The sequence below is a fragment of the Octopus sinensis genome, linkage group LG25 (genome assembly GCF_006345805.1).
Source record: "Octopus sinensis linkage group LG25, ASM634580v1, whole genome shotgun sequence".
Classification (NCBI taxonomy): Eukaryota; Metazoa; Mollusca; class Cephalopoda; order Octopoda; family Octopodidae; genus Octopus; species Octopus sinensis.
The window spans coordinates 11,991,611-12,013,377 of record NC_043021.1 but is presented as its reverse complement, the minus strand read 5'-3'; the positions used below and the strand labels follow the sequence as shown (position 1 = coordinate 12,013,377).

The 21,767-nt window shown below is 41.2% G+C and overlaps 1 protein-coding gene across 5 annotated transcripts in view; it reads right to left on the bottom strand.

Annotated features, from left to right (window-relative positions):
- LOC115224559 overlaps window positions 1–21,767 on the bottom strand; it is a 45,289-nt gene that overhangs the window by 11,815 nt on the left and 11,707 nt on the right. For all 5 annotated transcript variants that reach the window (XM_036513150.1, XM_036513151.1, XM_036513152.1 and 2 more), the window contains 3 exons: window positions 16,307–16,502; window positions 13,247–13,391; window positions 10,626–10,771 (listed from right to left, as the gene is read on the bottom strand). In XM_036513150.1, the coding sequence (XP_036369043.1) occupies window positions 10,626–10,771; window positions 13,247–13,391; window positions 16,307–16,502 (487 nt within the window). The remainder of the gene's footprint in view (window positions 1–10,625; window positions 10,772–13,246; window positions 13,392–16,306; window positions 16,503–21,767) is intronic.

Here is a 21,767-nt window from a genome sequence, read left to right as displayed (position 1 = left end):
TCCAGACCCAACATCTGAAGAACTTGCTTCACCACCCTTGTTCCTGGTCTTCCTGGGTCTATCTTTCCCACATGTTCCCTCAACAGTTAGTGATCGGCACTTCTTGACACAGCTGTCCTTGTCCATATGCTTCACATGACCATACCAGTACAGTCTCTTATGCCTCTTATTCCCTATTTTCTCTCAAGATCGGAACCGAAATTGAACCAATCCTATGACTGGCACCCGGCAGTTGCCAGGACCGCTGGACTGACTCCTGTGCAGGTGGCAAGTGAAGAAACACCATTTCGACCCTGTGCTCGAGGAGATCCATTGAGTCAAGTACACCAACATCAAAATCAACGGAAACTGCAGTTGTGATCCCTGAGACGGTGGCACGTAAAAGTACCATCTGAACATGGCCGATGCCAGCGCCGCCTAGACTGGCTTCCGTGCCGGTGGCACATAAAAAGCACCATCCGAATCGTGGCCGATGCCAGCGCCGCCTTGACTGGCTTCCGTGCCGGTGGCACGTAAAAAGCACCATCCGAATCGTGGCCGTTGCCAGCCTCGCCTGGCACCTGTGCAGGTGGCATGTAAAAAGCACCCACCACACTCACGCAGTGGTTGGCGTTAGGAAGGGCATCCAGCTGTAGAAACACTGCCAGATCAGACTGGAGCCTGGTGCAGCCTTCTGGCTTCCCAGATCCCCGGTTGAACCGTCCAACCCATGCTAGCATGGAGAACGGACGTTAAATGATGATGATGATAATGATGCCTACATTGCCTCACATGCACACTGACACTGCACATCCAGTAGAGTACAGTAACTTCATTTCTTTCAAGTCTTCACATGTCCTCTGTAGTTACAGCCTATTTTCACTACCATGTAGCATGGCTGTCTACACACAGGCATCCTACAATCTGCGTTTCACTCTGATGGAGAGGCCTGTATAAACACACACACACCATCATCATCGTCGCTTGACGTCCGTTTTCCATGCTAGCATGGGTTGGACGGTTTGACCGGGGTCTGGGAAGCCAGGAGGCTGCACCAGGCTCCAGTCTGATCGGGCAATGTTTCTACAGCTGGATGCCCTTCCTAACGCCAATCACTCTGCGGGTGTAGTGGGTGCTTTTTACGTGCCACCAGCACAGATGCCAGGGGAGGCTGGCAGTGGCATGATCAGTTGGTCCTTTTTATGTGCCAGGGGAGGCTGGAATGGCCACGTTTGGATGGTGTTTTTTACGTGCCACCAGCACGGGTATCACAACTACATACATACAAACAAAAAATTCCCTGTTGATGTTGAAATTCCAATGAAGGTGCCTTGGATCTAAGTTAGAAAATGGTCCTTTCTTTAATGGCAAGAAATCTTGAAATAAAACTCAACAGTAAACATAGGAGTGGCTATGTGGTAAGTAGCTTGCTTACGAATCACATGGTTGCAGGTTCAGTCCCACTGCATGGCACCTTGGGCGAGTGTCTTCTATTATAGCCTTATGAGTGGATTTGGTAGGCAAAAACTGAAAGAAGCCCATCGTATATATATATATATATATATATATATATATATATATATATATATATACACACACACACACATATATATATATATGTGTGTGTGTATATATGTTTGTGTGTCTGTGTTTGTCTCCCCAACATCACTTGACAACCGATGCTGGTGTGTTTATGTCTCCCATCTCAAAAGAGACCGATAGAATAAGTACTAGGCTTACAAAGAATAAGTCCTGGGGTCGATTTGCTTGTCTAAAGGCAGTGCTCCAGCATGGTAACAGTCACATGACTGAAACAAGTAAAAGAGTAATGACATACAGACATACATACATGCATGCATGCATACATACATACATACATATATATATATATATATATACATACATGCATACATACATATATATCCACATACGTATATAAACAAACTGTTTTCTTCAACACTTAGGATTCTCCACACAAACACAACATAATGCAAATTGACCTTCCTATCTTGGTTTCATCTGAGAGACTGAATAGAGAATGCTACTTCAAAGTAAATATACAAGGTAATAGATTAAAGAACTTGTTCAATGGATTGAAATAGAGGAAGGAAATGAAGGGAAACAGAAAAGGAGAAACAAGGAAAGAGAAAAATAAGAGAGAAAGGAGAAGAAAAAACCCTCACCCACTTAAAGAACATCAAAGGGTTTCAAGGACTAACAGTGAATGAGAGGAGATGGTCAGCTGTCATTTGGTGGCAACAAGATAAGCAAGAGAAAGAGGGATTGTGAATATAGTTAAGATGGGTGGCAATAAAGATAATATGAACTAAATTGACTGCATGACCAGAGAACAGTAAATGGGGGACCAAGAAGGCTGCATACACATATATATTTATACATATACATACATACATAGACATACATACATATATATATATATATATATGCACACACACAAACATATTTACACATACATACAAATATACATATATATATATACATACATACATAGACATACATACATATATATATATATATATGCACACACACAAACATATTTACACATACATACAAATATACATATATATATATACATACATACATAGACATACATACAAATATATATTTATACATATACATACATACATAGACATACATACAAATATATATTTATACATATACATACATACACAGACATACATACAAATATATATTTATACATATACATACATACATAGACATACATACAAATATACATATATATATATACATACATACATAGACATACATACATATATATATATATATATATGCACACACACAAACATATTTACACATACATACAAACACACACACACATACCATGGTGTATAGAGACACCAATGCTTGTCATATATGTAAACATACAACATACATACACACACTGTGGCTGTGTGGTAAGTAGCTTGCTTACCAACCACATGGTTCCAGGTTCAGTCCCACTGCGTGGCACTTTGGAAACACACTGGAGTTGAACTAGGGACAGGTGATGAAGGGGATTTTTCCTTGCGTAGTTGTCTTGTACTCTGTTTTTTCGTTGTTAAAAAAATGGTCCATTCCATGCTGTTTTTACTTTTTCGTTTCTCGTTGAGTTCTATGTCTATTTGTGGTGTCCTGTACACACGTATATATATTTATATATGCATGTATATATACATGTAGATGTAGGTACGTACATATATGTTTGTATGTATGCATATATTTTATTTATTACACTATTGTATGACTGAGCGCCCTCGCGTCGATTCGATTCCTTCCGTTTCGTTTCGTTCTTCCTCTTCTCTAAGCTGGTTTATATATATATATATATATATATATATATATATATATATATATATATAATGTATATATATATATATGTATATATACACACACACACACATATATATATATATATATAACAATTTAATAAATAAAACATATGCATACATACATACATATATGTACATACCTACATCTATATGTATATATAGATGTAGGTATGTACTTTTTCTATTCCTGAGTGCTATACTAATACATTCGTTTGTTTGTACTCCACCTGCCTTCGTCTTTTTCGTAAACTTTCTCTTTATATGTATATATACATGCATATATGGGTACAGGACACCACAAGTGTGGATTTGGTAGACGGAAACTGAAAGGAGCACGTCGTATATATGTATATATATGTATTATGTGTATATGTTTGTCTCCCCAACATCGCTTGACAACCGATGCTGGTGTGTTTACGTCACCGTAACTTAGCGGTTTGGCAAAAAAGACCGATAGAATAAGTACTAGGCTTACAAAGAATAAGTCCTGGGGTCGATTTGCTCGACTTAAAGGTGGTGCTCCAGCATGGCCACAGTCAAATGACTGAAACAAGTAAAAGAGTAAACGATATATATTTATTACATACACACACACACACACACATGCACACATATGTAGCTGCATATATATGTATATATGTACATATATATCTAAAGACCACCTACTGCAGTTAAGAGGATTCAAAACTAAACCCACATTTTTGTTAATTGTCAGATAAATATTGTTTTTTTTTTCCTTTCTGCACTTGGAGATTAATGAGGCTGAGTTGACCTGGTCACAGAGAGGTCAATCCTTTGTTTTAAGTTGACCTACTTTAGTTGCCAAACTTTACCTAACCCAGCAAAAGGGTTGGTCATTCTCTTTGGTTGCTGCCTTAAGTGAGGATCCCACCAGGGAATGGAAAAAGAGAGGGACAACACACTGCTTATACCTTCAGTTTGTCTGTACAAATCTCATCTTTTCTCTCTCTCTAGCGACAGACAATGAAGCTAGCTCCCACATGCAAAGAGTTTATGGAACTAGAAATTATTTTACTGCACAAAACGTCATTTATTTTATATTTATAACGACATTATAATCATCTAAATAAAGAACCATCTTCATAATTAATTTTTTTTCCTTCATTCCTTCAATGCATCATCATCATCATTCCAGCTTCATTTACCAGCCTAAAGCACTAGTAACATACTGATTTCAAATCTTGGTACAAGGCCAGCAATTTTAGGAGAGGGAGTGAGTTGATAGCATTGACCCCAGTGCATAACTGGTACTTATTTTATCAACTGTGAAAGGTTGAGAGACAAAGCTGACCTTGGTAGAATTTGAACTCAGAACATAAAGTCAGGTGAAATACCGCTCTAAGTATTTTGCCAGCTCACCACCTTACAAATACCAATAACAAACTGGTTTCAAATTTTGACACAAGGCCAGCAATTTCGGGGGAGGGGTAAGTTGATTACATCAGCCTCAGTACTCAACTGCTACTTATTTTATCGATCCCAAAAGATTGAAAGGCAAAGTCAACTTCGACAGAATTTGAACTCAGAATGTAAAAGTGGGTGAAATACCACTAAGCACTTTGCCCACTGTGCTAATGATTCTGCCCGCTTGCCTCCTTACAAACATTAATAACATATTAAGAAGTTAAGATGGCTCACCAATGAAAATATTTGAGCTCAGAGAGTAATTACACAGTGTTCCTTTTGGCATGTGTTTTAGTGAGTCAATCAGCATTAATAGCCTTGGCTGGCTATAGACATAAAACACACATCCAAATATAGACAGACCACCAGCCACCTTTCAGCCAGTGGGCCAACAGCCTGTAGATTTGACCACAGAGATTACATATCATATGAACAATGGCTATATAAAGATCCGTCATCACTATCATCAGTTTTAAATGGCAGTTTTCCATGCTGGCATGGATTGGACAGAAACCAATGAGTCAGAGGTCTGTCTGTTGTGAGGTCTAATGTCTGCTTTGGCATGGCTTTTACAGCTGAATGCCCTTCCAAATGCCAACCATTTTACAGAGAGTATACTCAGTGCTTTTATGTGGTATTAGCACTGGTATTTTGGTATTCTTTTGTTCTTTTACTTGTTTTGGTCATTTTGACTGTGGCCATGCTGGAGCAGCACCTTTAGTTGAACAAATTGACCCCAGGATTTATTCGTTGTAAGCCTAGTACTTATTCTATCTTTTGCCAAACTGCTAAGTTACAGGGACATAAACACACCAGCATTGGTTGTCAAGCGATGTGGGGGGGGGCACAAACACAGACACCCAAACACACACATATATGCATATATATATATATATATATATTTACATATACACGACAGCCTTCTTTCAGTTTCCACTTACCAAATCCACTCACAAGGCTTTGGTCGGCCTGAGGCTATAACAGAAGACACTTGCCCAAGGTGTCACGCAGTGGGACTGAACCCAGAACCATGTGGTTAGGAAGCAAGTTTCTTATTTATTTACTGCCCACAAGGGGCTACACACAGAGGGGACAAACAAGGACAGACATATGGATTAAGTCATTTATATGAACCCCAGTGTGTAACTGGTACTTATTTAATCGACCCCGAAAAGATGAAAGGCAAAGTTGACCTCGGCAGAATTTGAACTCAGAATGTAGCGACAGACGAAATACCGCTAAGCATTTCGCCCGGCATGCTAATGTTTCTGCCAGCTCCTTACCACACATCCACTCCTGCGCCTATGCAGACACTTCGAAAATACCTCACAGAGTGACAGCCGTGCCCTGCATTGTTACAGACTGCCCTTTGGCAAAGCATAGCACCTGTTTAGCCACCCTGCTAGGGATGCAGTGGAAGTCATAGGACAGATTGTGAAGAGGCAGCAGAGAAGCTCAACTGAGCCGACAGAGTTTCTTACATTGATGCTGAGCAGAGGAATCCCAGAAGATCAATGATCAGGATCACCAAGGCTCTATCATGAGAGTAACTGTAATGCATCTATGGTTGTGTAGTCAGCTAATGAAAGATGAACTATAACACAAGCTCCCAATTCAAATTTGTAATAATGGAGGAGTGCATGGTGGCGTTAGGAAGGGCACCCTGGCATTAGGAAGGGCATGGTGTTAGGAAGGGCATCCAGCCGTAGAAACATTGCCAGATCAGACTGGGCCTGGTGCAGCCTTCTGGCTTCCCGGACCCCAGTTGAACCGTCCAACCCATGGAAAGCGGACACTAAACGATGATGATGATGATGATGATGATGATGAAAGCAGCATGGCAGATTGTGAAGAGGTAGCAGAAGAGCTCAAATGAGCCAATGCTGCTTCTTACATTGATGCCGAGCAGAGGAATCCCAGAAGATCAATGGTCAGGAACACCAAACCACATCAAGAGAGTAACTGCAAAGCATCCATAGGGATGGCATCCATGGTTGTGTAATCAGCTGATGAAAGATTCATTATGACTGAAGCTTCCCATTCAGATTCGTAATGATGGAATTGGATAATGGCAGAGTCATGGGAATCTGTGAAAGCTGCATGGCAGATTGGGAAGAGGTGGTGGAAGAACTCGATACAACAGTGCTTCTTACATTGATGCTGAGCAGAGGAATCCTAGAAGGTCAACGGTCAGGATCACCCATGGTGCCCATCGTTGTATGATCAGCTAATGAAAGACTTACTATGACACAAGTTCCCAATTCAAATTTGTAATAATGGAATTGGATAATGGCAGAGTCATGGGAGTCTGTGAAAGCTGCTTGGCAGATTGGGAAAAGGTGGTGGAAGAACTCGATACAAAAGTGCTTCTTACATTGATGCTGAGCAGGGGAATCCTAGAAGGTCAGCGGTCAGGATCACCCATGGTGCCCATCGTTGTATGATCAGCTAATGAAAGACTTACTATGACACAAGTTCCCAATTCAAATTTGTAATAATGGAATTGGATAGTGGCAGAGTCATGGGAGTCTGTGACAGATGCATGGCAGATTGGGAAGAGGTGGTAGAAGAACTCGATACAACAGTGCTTCTTACATTGATGCTGAGCAGAGGAATCCTAGAAGGTCAACGGTCAGGATCACCCATGGTGCCCATCGTTGTATGATCAGCTAATGAAAGACTTACTATGACACAAGTTCCCAATTCAAATTTGTAATAATGGAATTGGATAGTGGCAGAGTCATGGGAGTCTGTGAAAGCTGCATGGCAGATTGGGAAGAGGTGGTGGAAGAACTCGACACAACAGTGCTTCTTACATTGATGCTGAGCAAGGAATCCTAGAAGGTCAGCGGTCAGGATCACCCATGGTGCCATCGTTGTATGATCAGCTAATGAAAGACTTACTATGACACAAGTTCCCAATTCAATTTGTAATAATGGAATTGGATAGTGGCAGAGTCATGGGAGTCTGTGACAGATGCATGGCAATTGGGAAAAGGTGGGAAGAACTCGATACAACAGTGCTTCTTACATGATGATGCTGAGCAGAGGAATCCTAGAAGGTCAACGGTCAGGATCACCATGGTGCCCATCGTTGTATGATCAGCTAATGAAAGACTTACTGTGACACAAGTTCCCAATTCAAATTTGTAATAATGGAATTGGATAGTGGCAGAGTCATGGGAGTCTGTGACAGATGCATGGCAGATGGGAAGAGGTGGTGGAAGAACTCGATACAACAGTGCTTCTTACATTGATTGCTGAGCAGAGGAATCCTAGAAGGTCAGCGGTCAGATCACCCATGGTGCCCATCGTTGTATGATCAGCTAATGAAAGACTTACTATGACACAAGTTCCCAATTCAAATTTGTAATAATGGAATTGGATAGTGGCAGAGTCATGAGAGTCTGTGAAAGCTGCTTGGCAGATTGGGAAGAGGTTGTGGAAGAACTCGACACAACAGTGCTTCTTACATTGATGCTGAGCAGAGGAATCCTAGAAGGTCAGCGGTCAGGATCACCCATGGTGCCCATCGTTGTATGATCAGCTAATGAAAGACTTACTATGACACAAGTTCCCAATTCAAATTTGTAATAATGGAATTGGATAGTGGCAGAGTTATGGGAGTCTGTGAAAGCTGCATGGCAGATTGGGAAGAGGTGGTGGAAGAACTCGATACAACAGTGCTTCTTACATTGATGCTGAGCAGAGGAATCCTAGAAGGTCAGCGGTCAGGATCACCCATGGTGCCCATCGTTGTATGATCAGCTAATGAAAGACTTACTATGACACAAGTTCCCAATTCAAATTTGTAATAATGGAATTGGATAGTGGCAGAGTCATGAGAGTCTGTGAAAGCTGCTTGGCAGATTGGGAAGAGGTTGTGGAAGAACTCAAATGATTCAACACAGAATCCAGAGGGGTGGTTTCTATCGTTGTGTAATCAGCCAATGAAAGATTCATTATGACTCCAGTTTCAAGAGGTTGTGGAAGAACTCAAATGATTCAACACAGAATCCAGAGGGGTGGTTTCTATCGTTGTGTAATCAGCCAATGAAAGATTCATTATGACTTCAGTTTCAAGAGGTTGTGGAAGAACTCAAATGATTCAACACAGAATCCAGAGGGGTGGTTTCTATCGTTGTGTAATCAGCCAATGAAATTCATTATGACTCCAGTTTCAAGAGGTTGTGGAAGAACTCAAATGATTCAACACAGAATCCAGAGGGGTGGTTCTATCGTTGTGTAATCAGCCAATGAAAGATTCATTATGACTCCAGTTTCAAGAGGTTGTGGAAGAACTCAAATGATTCAACACAGAATCCAGAGGGGTGGTTTCTATCGTTGTGTAATCAGCCAATGAAAGATTCATTATGACTCCAGTTTCAAGAGGTTGTGGAAGAACTCAAATGATTCAACACAGAATCCAGAGGGGTGGTTTCTATCGTTGTGTAATCAGCCAATGAAAGATTCATTATGACTCCAGTTTCAAGAGGTTGTGGAAGAACTCAAATGATTCAACACAGAATCCAGAGGGGTGGTTTCTATCGTTGTGTAATCAGCCAATGAAAGATTCATTATGACTCCAGTTTCAAGAGGTTGTGGAAGAACTCAAATGATTCAACACAGAATCCAGAGGGGTGGTTTCTATCATTGTGTAAATCAGCTAATGAAAGATTCATTATGGCTCAAGCTTCCAATTCAAATTCATAATGATGGAAATGGATGGTGACAGAGGGTCATGGAAATCTGCAAAAGAAGCAAACATCAAAAAAAAAAAAAAGCCTGGTGAGGTCATCAAGTACTTGCAAGACAACACCCCTCAACTTAGTGGAGTTTAGTATTAAAGGAGGTGAAAGTATGATAAAGAACAGGAATCAGTGTCTTGCTGAAGAAGAGATGTGTGCGTGTCTTTGTGTGTCTCCCACAACTGCTTGACAACTGGTGTTGGTGTGTTTACATCCCTGTAACTTAGCAGTTCAGCAAACAACTGGTGTTGGTGTGTTTACATCCCTGTAACTTAGCAGTTCAGCAAAAGTGACTGATAGAATAAGTATCAGGTTTAAAAAAAAATAACTCCTGGGGGTCGATTTGTTTGACTAAAACCCTTCAATGCAGTGCCCCAGCATGGCCACAGTCAAATGACTGAAACAAGTAAAAGCTAATATTGGATGTGGCAGAAAAACCTCCCACATTCCTCACAGTGATTGGTGAAGTTCGAATAAAGTTAGACAGGTACTAAGTATTTTCAAGAAGCTAATATTTTACCATGGAGGCACGTGGCTTAGTGATTAGGGTGTTGGACTCATGATTGGAAGATTGTGGTTTCAGTCCCTGGACCGAGCAATACATTGTATTCTTGAGCAAAGCACTTCATCTCATGTTGCTTCAGTCCAATCGGCTGTAGAAATGAGTACCACTAGTGGAGATGTGTTGCTTAGTGGTTAGGGCGTTGCATTCATGATCGCAAGATTGTGGTTTCAATCCCGGACCAGGCGATCTGTTGTGTTCTTGAGCAAAACACTTCATTTCATATTGTTCCAGTCCACTCAGCGATAGAAATGAGTTTAGCCTAGAGAGGGATGGGCTCTGTTTGGTTTTCTTGCCCTAGATATGCTACATAGCTGCAGCACCCCAACAACCCCCAAGGGGTTAAGGGACTTGTCAATTGTCAATATTTTATCACTTTTTTTTTTCACCCTATTATAATCATGTTTTGGACTGTTACAAATTGTGCATTTGTTATTGATTTATTTATCATCCTCAAGATAAAAGGTGATCATAAAAGAAAGGATAGGGAAATAAGGGCAGAAAAGGGTTGGCAAGGAAGTTTGAAAGATTCATTACGTCAAATCAAAGATAGAAAATTACCAGATTGGATCGTATCAGCAAAAAAGCTGGAGTCTGTGTTATGGTTCTTCAGCTCAGAGAGCATAATAGAGTAGCCAGTCGTAGACTCTGGATGAGAGTAAGTAAACTTGTGTCCCTTCAGGCGCTCAAACTCGTTATAGTCGCCGCTAGATGAAGAAAAGCAAATAAAAATGAGATCATTTGGAAGATGAAAAAGAAAACAAAAGTAGAAAAGGAAAGAAAAGGGAAATAAAGGAAGTTTCTAGCAATGAATGCATCATGGTGACTCGGAGACCCCCTTCGGTCACGACACAGACCATGGGATTGCACCTAGAAAGTTACCCTCCTAGACAAGTCAGGGTGAGGTTGTTTATGGAAGACCAGCAGTCGCCCATGCATACCAGCCTCCCCTCTCCATGCCACCAGTGTTATCCAAGGGAAAGACAAATGTCGATACAGCTTGGCACCAGTGACGTCACAACTCATTTCTACAGCTGAGTGAACTGGAGCAACGTGAAATAAAGTACCTTGCTCAAGAACACAACACGCAGCCCGGTCAGGGATTCGAGCTCACAACCTCACGATCGTAAGCTCGACGCTCTAACCACCGAGCCATGCGCCTTCACATGGTGACTATGACCAACATTATAACATACACCATCAACACCATCTTCCACCACCACCAACACCATGCGAAAATGTGTCACAATGACCACGACCAACAGCTGGAGAGTTGCTTGAACCAAAAGATGAAGAGTTGCTTCTGCTAACCCAAAGACCCCAAACAGTTTAACCTTTTTGTTGCCAACCCAGCTGAAACCGGCTCTGGTTCTGTAGTACAAATGTCTTGTTTTCTTAAGTTTTGAATTAAAATCTTCCACCAAACCTTAGTCACAATTTATGTTCCTAACACTAGCTTAATGATAACAAAGTTATTTTACTAAATCTTTTGTTATATTTAAAATTTATGGAAAGAAACACAGAGCATCTGAACAGAAATATGGTAACAAAAGAGTTAACATCACCATGATATTTTTAACCCTTTTGATACCAACCCAGCTGAAACCAGCTCTGGTTCTGAGTGCAAATGTCTTGTTTTCATAAGTCTTGAATTAAAATCTTCCACCAAACCTTAGTAACAATTTATGTTCCTAACTCTAGCTTAATGATAACTAAATTCATCATCGTCATCATCATCATCATCACCATCGTTTAACGTCCGCTTTCCATGCTAGCATGGGTTGGATGATTTGACTGAGGACTGGTGAACCAGATGGCTGCACCAGGCTCCAATCTTGATCTGGCAGAATTTCTACAGCTGGATGCCCTTCCTAACGCCAACCACTCCAAGAGTGTAGTAGGTGTTTTTACATGCCACCGGCACAAGGGCCAGACAGGCTAAGTTACAGGGACGTAAACACTACAGCACTTGTTGTCAAGTAGTGGAGGTGGTGGTGGCAGATGATCACAAACACAAAGACACAGATATGTGCATACATAGATACAACAGGCTTCTTTCAGTTTCCATCTACCAAATCCAATCACAAGGCTTTGGCCAGCCCGAGGCAATAGTAGAAGACACTTGCCCAAGGCGTTATGCAATGGGAGTGAACCCGAAAACATGTCCTTGGGAAGCAAGCTTCTTACCACACAGCCACACCTGTTAATTATCATTAAAAGAAAGTTCCTACTCTTTCTAAAATAGACGATTGCTTTTCAAAGTATACTACAAACGCAGGAGTGGCTGTGTGGTAAGTAGCTTGCTTACCAACCACATGATTCCGGGTTCATTCCCACTGCATGGCACCTTGGACGAGTGTCTTCTATTATAGCCTTGGGCTGACCAAAGCCTTGAGTGGATTTGGTAGATGGAAACTGAAAGAAGCCTGTTGTATATATGTGTGTGTTTGTGTGTGTATACGTTTGTGTGTCTATGTTTGTCTATTGCTTGACAAACGAATATGGTGTGTTTATGTCCCCGTAACTTAGCGGTTCGGCGAAAAGGACCGATAGAATAAGTACTAGGCTTACAAAGAATAAGTCCTGGGGTCGATTTGCTGAAAGAAGCATGATTTGGGTGTGTGTGTGTGTGTGTGTGTGCATGCGTGCCGGCATAGCTATGCTTAAACAAGCATGCTTTGCAGCCATATGGTTCCAGGTTCAGTCCTACTACGTGATACGTTGAGCTGAACAGATCTTTGTGAGCAGATATGGTAAATAGAAACTGAAAGAAGCCTGATTTGTGTGTGTGTATGTGTGTGACATGACTCATTAAATGGGAGGAATAAGGTACAAGACTGCAAGGGAGACAGCTTTGTTGGTTTCAAGCATTTAATATGCATGGATGGTGGTGTAGAACATAGGGAGTGCCAGGAAATTCAAATGGAAGAAAACCAAGGAAGGAAGACACAGGCAAGAATGGTGAAGGCTGATGTCAGGGTGCTGAGCCTTGCAATCAAAATGATAAGGGAACACAACAAATAGGAAGATGCTGTGTTTAAAAAAAAAGAGACCCGGCCATGGAAGGAGGAGAGAAAAGAGGGGAGAGAGGGGGAAGAGAAAGGAAGAGAGAAGGGCTGAAAGGAGAAGGACAGATAGGGGTGGGGGCAGAGTGTAAAGAAAATGAATGAATGAATACATACCCAAGCTCGTTTCGTACTACAACATCGGAGAAAATCACAGGTCGGCCTCTTCCATGAGGGTGAGTATAGACAGGAGCAACAGGACATAGCTCTATTGAGTTTGGTCTCTCTAACATTTCGAGAAATCCTGGAGCACTGATAAAGCCTGGCGAGAGACCAAGGAATGAAAAGAAATCAAACAATACTGAAGGGGTTGTTTGTGAAAGTTTTGGTCACTGTCTTGGCCTACAAGTGTCCGAGAGGCTCAGAGGACCAGAACACAGGGAGCTCTAAATGTTGTTGTTACTTAACCAGGGATCAGCTCTGATCCAGCAAACCACGGTGTTGTAACTGTGACCATCCAATCTTTTATTTCAGAGACATTGTCCATCTATGACTACATTATCTAATGTGCCACCCAGATACATTTTTTTTTTCTAAAGACAGTAGAATGTGGATCTGAGGGAAATTTGGTTACTATTTCCAGAAGGCGCGGGAGTGGCTGTGTGGTAAGTAGCTTGCTTACCAACCACATGGTTCCGGGTTCAGTCCCACTGCGTGGCACCTTGGGCAAGTGTCTTCTACTATAGCCTCGGGCCGACCAAAGCCTTGTGAGTGGATTTGGTAGACGGAAACTGAAAGAAGCCTGTTGTATATATGTATATATATGTGTGTGTGTTTGTGTGTCTGTGTTTGTCCCCCCAACATCGCTTGTCAATTGATGTTGGTGTGTTTACGTCCCCGTAACTTAGCGGTTCGGCAAAAGAGACCGATAGAATAAGTGGTAGGCTTACAAAGAATAAGTCCTGGGGGTCGATTTCCTCGACTAAAGACGGTGCTCCAGCATGGCCGCAGTCAAATGACCGAAACAAGTAAAAGAGTAAAAGAGAGTAAGGTCAAATATAGCATCATCATTGTTATAATGTCTACTTTTCTATGTTTGCATGGGTCAGACAGATATTCATTGAGGCAGATTTCCCATGGTCAGAAGCCCTTCCTGTGGCCAACCCTCCTCTGTTTCCAAGCAAGGCTAATATCTTCCCCAATAGTCAGACATGTTTGTGGATGTATGCTTGCATGGGTCAGACAGATATTTATGGAGGCAGATTTCTTATGGCCAGAACTGGTCCATCAGTTCATCTCAAACTGTCCAACCCATGACAGCATAGAAAAAGGAAACGTTAAATTATGATGATGATAATTAACCCTTTAGCATTTAGACTGGCCTTATCCAGCCAAAATAATCTGTTTTATCTCCAAACTGGACAAATCTGGCCTCTCACATTAATTACAGGTAAGTTCACCGCCATCAATTCATCGCAGTAGAGTTCACCGCCATCAATTCACTGTGAACTTCAGGAGTTCAAAAATAAAGTTCTTATATTTTCCAAAGGTGTCAGGCAATGCTGAATAAGTGCTATAGACAGACCATAGTTAAATGCCAGACTCGGTAATATTGCGAATAAAGGGTTAAACGTTGGTTCTATGTCAGCGTGTGTATATAAGAATTTTTTGCGTAATAAAATAAAAAACCAAGGCTGTATAGTTAGAGCATTTATAGATAGAATGTCTTACAGCTGTTTCTAGGATATTAATTAATAATATCCCTTCATCAGAGACAGTGTGAGAGGATAGCTAAGTCTGATGAAGGGATATTATTAATAAATATCCTAGAAACAGCTGTAAGACCTATCTATAAATGCTATAATATCTATACAGCCTTGGCTTTTTATCTTATTACACAAAAAATTCTTATATGCACACGCTGACATTGAACCAATGTTGAACCCTTTATTTACAATATTACTGAATCTGGAACTTAACTAGGTTCTTTTATTTTGTTACTGTAAACTTATTTCTCCATAAATTTTCCTTGCGGTGAACTTTCCTCGCAGTGAACATTCCTTATGGTGAACTTTCCCTGCACTGAAGTGATGACGGTGAACATATTGGACATGTCTCACACTTACTCTACAATAATATTCTATTGGGTTGTCCAGAAAGTTTGTGCCGATTTTTAAAGGGAAGAAAAAGGTCAATAAATACTTGCCATTACATTTTTAATCAACCAAATATGAACCATTTTGTTGCACAATGCATCTCCATCTTTCCTTTAACTTGAAAATACCCTCTTCCCAGAATTGGGGTGGTTTCATGGCAAAGAATTCATCAAGGTATCTTTTTACATCATCCACGGATTTGAAATTTTTACCATTAAGACTATTCTGCAGAGACCTGAATAAGTGGAAATCCAAAGGAGCAATATCTGGTGAATATGGAGGGTGGGGTAACACATCCCAGCCGAGCTGCAGCAATTTTTTTCTGGTTCCCAAAGCATCAAGTGCCGAAAATGAACTTTCTTATCTTCCATTTTAAAGGGTTACAGAATTAACACAAGTTATAGGAACATAAACCTTCTTCCACGAAAAGATAGCTTAAACTGTGCTTTAAATGGAGGTGCAGTCAAATTCTGTTTTATGGACTCAACCAGGTTCTAAAATAAGTCGAAAGGTAAGCTACTATAAATCGGCACAAACTTTCCGGACAACCCAATAAAAACAAACAATCATGTCATCAAAATCTCAAAGCTACAAAGTAAGGCATGACTGATTCATATCAATGTGAATAAATAAGCATCACTATTGAGAGAGTAATCTGAATGCTGAAGGGTTAAACAAAGAAAGCTGATCCGTGGCAAGACATCAACAACAATGATGACCATTCAAATCAAGAGATAAAAAGCTATTACTATTACTAACCCATGGAGGCGCAATGACCCAGTAGTTAGGACAGCAGACTCGCGGTCGGAGGATTGCGGTTTCAATTCCCAGACCGGGTGTTGTGTGTGTTTATAGAGCGAAAACACCTAAAAGCTCCACGAGACTCCAGCAAGGAGTGGTGGCGACCCCTGTTGTACTCCTTTGCCCCAACTTTCTCTCACTCTCTCTTCCTGTTTCTTGGGTGACGCTGCGATGGACTGGCGTCCCATCCAGCTGAAGGGGAACATATACGCCACAGAAACCGGGCCTTTGAGCCTGGCTAGGCTTGAAAAGGTTGAAAAAAAGAAAAAAAATTACTAACCCATATCAACATCTCCTAGATCAAACAGGTCTCTTTTGCTCGTCGGATACTGCCATCGGGTTTCGTAGATCAAGTTGCAGCGAACGTTAGCCACATCTTCAAGGTATTCGGTAAAAACCTGAAATGCCTCCACCTTTACATCAGGAACAAGGTAAGTGATGATGTTCAGCTTTGTAATTTCAGAACTCATCTTATACTGGGGAGAAAATAAAAATAAAAATAAAACATTACCAACATCCAATAGGTGTAATACATACCCATATCATTGTTGAATGTCTAGTTTTCCATGTGTCAGACAGAATTTGGTGAGGCAAATTTTCTATGCTCAGACAGACTTCCTGTTACCAACCCTCACCTGTTACCAAGCTAGTAGCTGTGTGGTAAGTAGCTTGCTTACCAACCACATGGTTCTGGGTTCAGTCCCACTGCGTGGCACCTTGGGCAAGTGTCTTCTACTATAGCCTTAGGCTGACCAAAGCCTTGTGAGTGGATTTGGTAGACAGAAACTGAAAGAAGCCTATCGTATATATGTATATATATTATGTATGTGTGTGTATATGTTTGTGTGTGTGTGTTTGTCCCACCAACATTGTTTATGTCCCCGTAACTTAGCGGTTTGGCAAAAGAGACCGATAGAATAAGTATTAGGCTTACAAAGAATAAGTCCTAGGGTCAATTTGCTCGACTAAAGGCGGTGCTCCAGCATGGCCACAGTCAAATGACAGAAACAAGTAAAAGAGAGTATGCTTGCATGGGTCAGACAGATATTCATTGAGGCAGATTTCCTAAGGCCAGAAGCCCTTCCTGTTACCTAGCAAGGCTAATATTTCCCCCATAGCTAGGCATGATTTTCAGAGAAGAATGGAAATGAACAACCTCACTTGCATGATGATGATGATGATGATGATGATGATGTTCAATTAGAATAATCACATGATGTCTGGACAAGGGTGTCCAAAAATGCATGCATCCATCTGTCTATCCATACATACATAACAGGATTCTTTCAGTTTCTTATTCCTTTTTTTATTTCTTTATTGCCCACAAGGGGCTGAACATAGAGGGGACAAACAAGGACAGACAAAGGGATTAAGTCAATTACATCGACCCCAGTGCACTATTCGTCTATGCAAGTTGTTTCTTATTTCTTTATTGCCCTCAAGGGGCTAAATATTGAGGGGATAATCAAGGACAAAGAGATGAAGTCGATTAGATTGACTCCAGTGCGTAACTGGTACTTAATTTATCGACCCCGAAAGGATGAAAGGCAAAGTCGACCTTGGCGGAATTTGAACTGAGAATGTAAAGGCAGACGAAATACCTATTTCTTTACTACCCACAAGGAGCTAAACACAGAGATGACAAACAAGGACAGAAATACTGCTAAGCATTTCACCCGGTGTGCTAACGTTTCTGCCAGCTTGTCACCTTTCTTTCAAGATTCTTTCAGTTTCTGTTAATCAAATCCCATTCAAGGCTTTGGGTGGTTCATGGCTATATAAAAGATATTTGCCCAAGTTGCTGCAGAGTGAGATTGAACCCAGGACCACATGGTCAGGAAACACATGATGTAAACATACATACATAAAGGAAAAAGTAAAACTAATGCTCCCTTCTTGACGAGAAGATTTAGCATTCAATGACTTACTCTTTTACTTGTTTCAGTCATTTGACTGTGGCCATGCTGGAGCACTACCTTTAGTCGAACAATTTGACCCCAGGACTTATTCTTTGTAAGCCTAGTACTTATTCTATTGGTCTCTTGCCGAACCGCTAAGTTATGGGGACGTGAACACACCAACATCGTTTGTCAAGCGATGGTTGGCGGACAAACACACACTCACACACGACAGGCTTCTTTCAGTTTCTGTCTGCAAAATCCACTCACAAGGCTTTGGTCAGCTCGAGGCTATTTTAGAAGACACTTGCTCAAGGTGCCACGCAGTGGGACTGAACCCGGAGCCATGTGGTTGGTAAGCAAGCTACTTACCACACAGCCACTCCTGCACCTATAGCCTTTACAAGAGTTCTTCGCTTCTTCGCTTTGTTAACTGAAGGTCCCCGAAGGAGCTAAGAATAGACAAACAAATGGTGTGTGAGATCCAGAACACCATGTACAGAGGTGCTGCTAGTAAGGTAAGAGTTAACAGCAAGTATAGCGATGAATTAGTATAGTGATGAACTAGGAGCTAATCCGGATTCAGTTTTTAGTTACCCTCCTATTCAACATAGTCTTCCAGACCATAACAAAGGGGTTTAAGTCTGGTTGCCCATGGCAACTCCTCTGTGGTTATGATCTTATTCTTACAGCTGAATCTCTTTTACACTTTTACTTGTTTCAGTCATCTGACTGCGGCCGTGCTGGAGCACCACCTTTAGTCGAGCAAATCGACCCCAAGACTTATTCTTTAGAAGCCTAGTACTTATTCTAACGGTCTCTTTTGCCAAACCACTAAGTTAAGGAGATGTAAACACACTGCCATCGGTTGTCAAGTGATGTTGGAGGGACAAACACAGACACACACACACATATATATACAACGTGCTTCTTTCAGTTTCCGTCTACCAAATCCACTCACAAGGCTTTGGTCGGCCTGAGGCTATAGTAGAAGACACCTGCCCAAGGTGCCACGCAGTGGGACTGAACCTGGAACCATGTGGTTCGTAAGCAAGCTACTTATCACACAGCCACTCCTATGCCTATGTAGAAGAATTAGAAAAGAAATTCCAGATGTGGCAGCAAAATCCAAAATCAAAGGACTTCAAGGTTAATTTAGTAAAAACCAAAATTTTGGTAACCAGGAAAACAAACATGTCTCTGCTTTCATCAGGGAAATAGTTTTGTCTTGTGTGTAAAAAAAAATAGGGTATGTTGAAATTCCATATGGTGGCATCACAGGCAACAGGAGTAATAAACACTAAGGGTGTATGGAAAAATAGATTTTTTCAAATGCCTAAGAGGATCCCTTGAGGTTTTGATAGACAGCTTCTGCTATCTAGATGACCTAATTAGCCATGGAGGTGAAGTTTCTGAATGTATAGTTGCCAGAGTAAGAACAGGCAGGAGAAAGTTCAGAGAGCTACTACCTTTGTTGGTGAAAGAAAACAAAAATTTCTCTTTCGGTGTGGGAGGCAAATTGTATTAGGCTTGTGTATGAACGGCAATGTTATGTACATGCTAGTAAAATGTGGGCTTTGAATGCTGAGAAATGAAGCTATGATGTAGTGTGTAAGAGAGAAGACTGCACTGGTATGGACATGTGGTACATCTGGATGAGAACAGCTCTCTTTTAATTGTTTCAGTCATTTGACTGTGGCCATGGTGGAGCACCGCCTTTAGACGAGCAAATCGACCCCAGGACTTATTCTTTGGAAGCCTAGTACTTATTCTATCGGTCTCTTTTGCCGAACCGCTAAGTTACGGGGACATAAACACACCAGCATCGGTTGTCAAGCGATGTTGGGGGGACAAACACAGACACACAAACATACACACACATACATATATACGATGGGCTTCTTTCATTTTCCGTCTACCTAATCCACTCACAAGGCTTTGGTCAGCCCGAAGCTATAGTAGAAGACACTTGCCCAAGGTGTTATGCAGTGGGAATGAACTCGGAACCATGTGGTTGGTAAGCAAGCTACTTACCACACAGCCACTCCAGCTGTATAAAGAAGTTGCTGATTGTTTAATATTAATGGAAATTGTGAAAGAGGAAGACCTAAGAAAGTATTGATGGTGTACCGAAGGCTGATCTCGGGACTCTGCGCCCCTTAAAGGAGCAGACAAATACTGATTATTGTTATGTAATGCTTGGAAAGGCCCATCCATCTCAGTAAAACTGAAATTCTGGAAATATGTGTAAACACACAACTGGGCTTCTTGCCCAATTTGCTCATCATGCCTTCATCACAACTTCCTCGTCTCTCCATCACTTGCCTGCCTAGCTACTGCTTTATTCTACAGCTGGCTGTAATTGAATAAGATTGGAATTATACATTTCATCATCTTTTTCTCTGCTGCTAGTTATCTCTCCCACCATGTGAAACCACTTCCCTTGACATCCATCTCTCATTCTTAACATTGTTCCTCTCCACTCCACTCACATTTTACATTGATCATCCTTCTATGACATATTTATCATCAGTTACTTCTCCACCCTTGTTCACCATTCTTAGTTACCTCGCACCCTTACCCAATCTCTACAGTCATCACATATTTTCCTCTACCTTCCCTCTTATTCATATTTAATCGTTGGCCACTCCCTCACCCTTGTTTATCATTTATTATATTCACTTCAATCCCCAAACCATTTTTAACCATTTCTCACACTAACAGGGTAACACCATTAATAGGAGAGTTTGAGAAGGAGGGGTGTGAAATACAGTAACTGAAGGAATTAAAAGTAGTTAAAAACAAAGATAAGACAAGGTCAAGACTATTGAAAAGGTTGCAAGATGCAAGGAAAATTTTAAGAAAATAAAAATAAGAAATAAGTGGAAATTTTACCGGTGAGTGTGTTAAATTATAAAGCACAAAAAGAAAATTACTCTCCCCAGACACAACAAAAAAATTTTTGCCTTTTATACAAATTTTTTTAGAAAACCTCTTTCACTTCTATTCACCTTCATGTACCTTGACAGCTCACACTGACATTTTGTCACCCACGTTTTTATTTCTGTTTCTGGCTTCTGCTCTAATTACTCCAACCTATTCCTCTTATACAAAGAAACAAATGTCTCAACAGTAAGAAATATGTTCTTTCCTGTTCTTTCATAACCAAACAACCTAGAATAAAGCTGTTTCCTACTCAGTTGTGGAGATCTTAGTTACATGAGCTATATAGCAACTACACTAGTGTTGGTATCTCAAAAAAAGGCACCCAGTATACTCTGCAAAGTGGTTGGTGTCAGTGAAGGCACATGGCTCAGTTGTTAGAGCGTCAAGCTTACAATCGTGAGGTTGTGAGTTCGAATCCCAGACCGGGCTGTGTGTTGTGTTCTTGAGCAAGACACTTTATTTCACGTTGCTCCAGTTCACTCAGCTGTAGAAATGAGCTGTGGCGTCACAGGTCCCAAGCTGTATCGGCCCTTGTCTTTCCCTTGGATAACATCGGTAGCATGGAGAGGGGAGGCTGGTATGCATGGGCAACTGCTGGCCTTCCATAAGCAACCTTGCCGGACTTGTGCCTGGGAGGGTAACTTTCTAGGTGCAATCCCACGGTCAGTCATGACCAAAGGGGGTCTCAAGTTGGTGTAAGGAAAGGCTTCTGGCTATAGAAACTATACCAAAGTAGATATTAAAGCACAACAGTCTTTCATCTTGTGTGTAGAATCTTATGGAATTGTCCAACCCATGTCAGTATAGAAGACAGGCATTAAAAGATGATGATGATATATGTGTGTGGGATGTAAAAAAGCACCCAGCACATTTAAGTGCTCAGTGTTAGGAAGGGCA